The 4,071-nt window shown below is 35.7% G+C and overlaps 1 protein-coding gene across 1 annotated transcript in view; it reads right to left on the bottom strand.

Annotated features, from left to right (window-relative positions):
- Nucleotides 1-485: 485 nt before the first annotated feature.
- Nucleotides 486-4,071, bottom strand: part of LOC135218179 (protein fem-1 homolog A-like) — a 19,803-nt gene continuing 16,217 nt past the window's right edge. Inside the window, exons 2-5 of the mRNA XM_064254329.1 lie at nucleotides 3,166-3,306; nucleotides 2,360-2,578; nucleotides 1,706-1,892; nucleotides 486-1,485 (exon numbers count right to left, since the gene is read on the bottom strand). Of these exons, the coding sequence (XP_064110399.1) occupies nucleotides 486-1,485; nucleotides 1,706-1,892; nucleotides 2,360-2,578; nucleotides 3,166-3,306 (1,547 nt within the window). The remainder of the gene's footprint in view (nucleotides 1,486-1,705; nucleotides 1,893-2,359; nucleotides 2,579-3,165; nucleotides 3,307-4,071) is intronic.

Raw genomic sequence — 4,071 nt, 5'->3', positions numbered from 1 at the left:
CATAAGTTCATGTGGATTTGAAGATAGCAGTTACTTGTAGGCAAAATGAAAACCAGTAAATGTTCGAAAGGCATATATATTCTATAAATGACTCGGAAAATAAAAGCATTACAAATCCTTTGTATAAAGATACAATGCTCATTCACCCTCGTCAATTAACAAAACCAGTAAGATCATAATAAACGAGACTTCTACCTCGACAAAATCAACCAGCTCCTAAGCGACACAAAAAAAAATAAATAAATAAAAATAAATATAAAAAATAAATAAATAAAAATAAATAAATAAATGAAAATAAATAAATATACAATAAAATAAATATGTGCGCAATTTCATCAAAAGACTTAGGTTATGAATCAGTATCCACTGAACAAGTTATCCACTAAATCATTGCATGTCAACGATTACCAATTTTGAGAAGTAAGGTAACCCCTGAAAAAAAAAAAAAAAAAAAAAAAAAAAAAAAAAAAAAACTACTGCAAGGTTCATTCAGCAGCCAGGCACTGCACAAAACTATGACTCACAGTATCTTCAAATTGACCAAGTGGCTGTTCCCGGGAAGCCATCAACGATCCAAAAGTTTCACCTCTGCTATTTACATCGTCCAAGTTAGCTCCCGCAGACAGAAGAGCACCTACTGTGTTCTCTGAAACGTCTTCATTCCAGGCAAGTACATGGAAGGGTGTGTTACCCGCATGGTCTCTGGCGCAAGGATCTGAACCAGTTTCCAGGAGAAGGTCTACGATCTCTGTCCTGAGAGAATCAGAGATTGGCAGCAGCAAGTTTCCAATGTCCCTGACACCCAGAGAACATGCCAGGTGGAGGAGAGTCGAACCTGTGGAGTCCCTTGGATCCATATTCACCAACCTACTCACTGCCATTTTCACCTCGCACCACTGACTGGCCCAGAAATCTGTCTGTAACCGAGTTAATGAGACTAACAGATGCATTACGACAGCAATAACCTGGTCGAGGTGGGAATCGTGGTTCTTTCTTTCACAAATGCAGGTTTCATTCAGTATACTATAAGTAACCATTGCCATCTCTTCAGTGCAGACTTCAAAAGCACACATTAAATCCTCAAAGTAGATCGCGGGTTTATAATTCCATTTGCGTGTGTGGTTACTGTTCATCACGATTGCGAATAAACTAACAAACGACTGCAGGTGAAACAGTCTACTTGGGTCTAGTGGCTTGAGTTGAAGCTGTTGCATACTGATGGCGTGAAGCCATAAGTTGATGCACCATTTCAAATCACCACATCTTGCATAATCAAGCCCGGTCGACCGGAAACTTCTCATTGTTCCAGCATCATCAGTACCCAGGATCCTTTCCCTCACAAGCAGAGACTGTAGGTACACTGCATTGTTGTTGTTTTCTATGGCCTCCAGTTGTTGGACGGTCGTGAATTCACCGAATTCGTCACATAAAGGACATGACAGGTGATGGTCAGGTTTTGGGTACATCAGCGCTCCATCGACGTACCTGAAAATACAGTGCAAAAGAGATTAGGATAAACAAATAATTTCCCTTTTCGGAGATATGAGATTTTAAAAAATGCGACGCATATTATATAACAGTTTCATTTAAATATTAAGAATATACGAGTGAATTAAAACTGTCTTTTCCAGTACATAAACAAGTAAAATTAGCTCGAAAATAAAAATAAAGATAATAATCTTTTGAAAATTTTATCAAAACACACCTTAGACTCAGCGCTGACTTCCAGTACTCGACAGCACCGACTGCATCTCTTATTTTGTCTAAAACTGAGGCTCCAAGAAGCTCCAGTGCTTCGATCTTCTCCATCCTAGAAATATCTGTTCTGGAAACGAGATATTCAACGATATTTGCATGACCACGAGAGCTCGCTGCCATTAAAGGTGTTGTGCCTGGAAAAGGGAACAATCACTCTAGAGGAAAGTGTTCACGATTGTCTTCAAAACTGCCTTGAATTCATTATAATGGCGTTGCATTTGGTGCTAAAATTTTGTGCAACAATACAGCTCATTTTATGAACTAAATGACGTGCACTCAAATCTTAAAAGGAATCTACTGATATTTCAGTTAATATATGCTGTTATGCATTCGAAATTCATATTGATTAGTACAGATCATTAAGAAAAAATTAAATAGAAATTAGTATTTTATGCATGATGAGATTGCATTTAGTTCAAAGATCATGTAAGAGTGCTTTTCATATTATAAGTTAAATGACGTGGACTCGTATTTGAATAGGAATATCTGGCTATCTCAGGTGACAGTTATTTTATACTACTATGCATCCAAAATTCATATTATTTATTACAGACCATTAAAAATAATTAAATTGAACACAAGTATTTCACACATGATTTACCAGAGTAATCGGCCTCCAACGTAGCATTGTAAGACAGCAGTACTTTCATTACTTCCAGATTTCCTGATTCTACACTACCGTACAAAGCGCTTTTCCCGTATATATTTCTTCTGTTCACATCGACTCCGATATTCAAAAGGTACTTCACAATATCAAGATGACCACTGCAAGAGGCGAGCATCAGACAGTTGTCCCCTTGGTGATCGACAGCCTCAGTGTCTGGAATGATAAATGAATAAATATCACCATAAATAAATAAGTAAATGAACAAAGAAACAACGTAACAAATAAACGAACGAATGATTAACGAACAAGTAAATTAACGGATAAATAAAAAAAATACTCATTACCAAATAAAAAATTAATAAATAAGTTAATATTTAACAAGCAAACAATAAATAAATAAATTGGATGAATAAAAAATGAATAAATGGATAAATGAATAAATAAATAATGGATAAATAAATTAATATATAGATAATTAAACAAATAATTAAATAAATAAATAAATTAATAAACAAATGAATTAATGCATATACATGAATGCATAAATAAAGTAATGAGTAAATAAGTTAATGATTAAAGACATAAATAAATTTGTTTACACTACTAATGAATAAATAAATAAATGAACGAAAAAATAAACCATTGTTAACTAAAAAAACAAATTAGATGGTACGATATTTTATGCTTTATTAGATAGGAACAATTAGTTGGCAACGCACTAACTACAATTAATGAAATACAGAGCATCTTTTATTCGAACCATCGTTAACATCAAAGCAGAATGATTCCCAATGACTCACAAGCTCCGTGTTCCAGGAGAAGTTTGGCAACTTCGAAGTGCCCGTGGGAACACGCTGCTGCCAAGGGCGTGCTGTTGAAGGTCGTGACGCCATTTGCATTGGCTCCTTTGGAAAGGAGAAAGTCCACGACCTCCAGGTGGCCTTTGGAAGCAGCACACCATAAAGGGTTAACTCCGTCCAGATATCGTCCGCATATTAACACTGCAAAGGAAAGCTAGTTAGGTGATTTGCCAGTTAGGTAATGATATTTAATAACTGAAACAATTAAAGTCAGTCGACACATGTAAAATCATACCATACATACCTGACCCCAATCCTTCTATATTTTTGCGTTGTGGGTAAATACGGGGGGGGGGGGGACGAGGATCCTGACCACAGGTTCATGTCCAAGAACTGCCGCTGCGTTCAATAACGATTCCCATTCCATCCCGCCATTCTCGATTCAGACGCCTTGGACCATCCGTTAGGCTGAAAAACAGATATAATCAGTTTGACTATATTTTTAGTTTTAAACACTTTCAAAAGAATGTAGTTTTTAATTTTTTATTTTTTTTTTTTTACTCCGTCCCCGATATTTATGTATTTTTATTCTTCCAATTAAACCCAGTTACCCGAAGTAAACGAACATGCTCTGTGTTTGAGCCGTTTCTAGGGCGTCTTCATCCAAAGTAACAAATAACATATACGTCCTTCTTTCAATTGGCGTTTTATTATACTAGATAGCAGGTATAAAAAGTAGAATATTTGAACGTGTAGAATGAATAGTTTATTTTATGTAAAATGTTTTAGAAGAAGATGAACAAGAGGCCAAAATAAATAATCAGAAATTTGGTAAGAGAACCCAGACAGATTGATGGAAGTCACATCGTAAAATGTTAAAATATGACTTATATGATGAGGACAGAG

This window comes from Macrobrachium nipponense, chromosome 9 (genome assembly GCF_015104395.2).
Source record: "Macrobrachium nipponense isolate FS-2020 chromosome 9, ASM1510439v2, whole genome shotgun sequence".
Lineage (NCBI taxonomy): Eukaryota > Metazoa > Arthropoda > Malacostraca > Decapoda > Palaemonidae > Macrobrachium > Macrobrachium nipponense.
The sequence above is the reverse complement of the archived record's forward strand: the minus strand, read 5'-3'. Positions and strand labels throughout refer to the sequence as shown.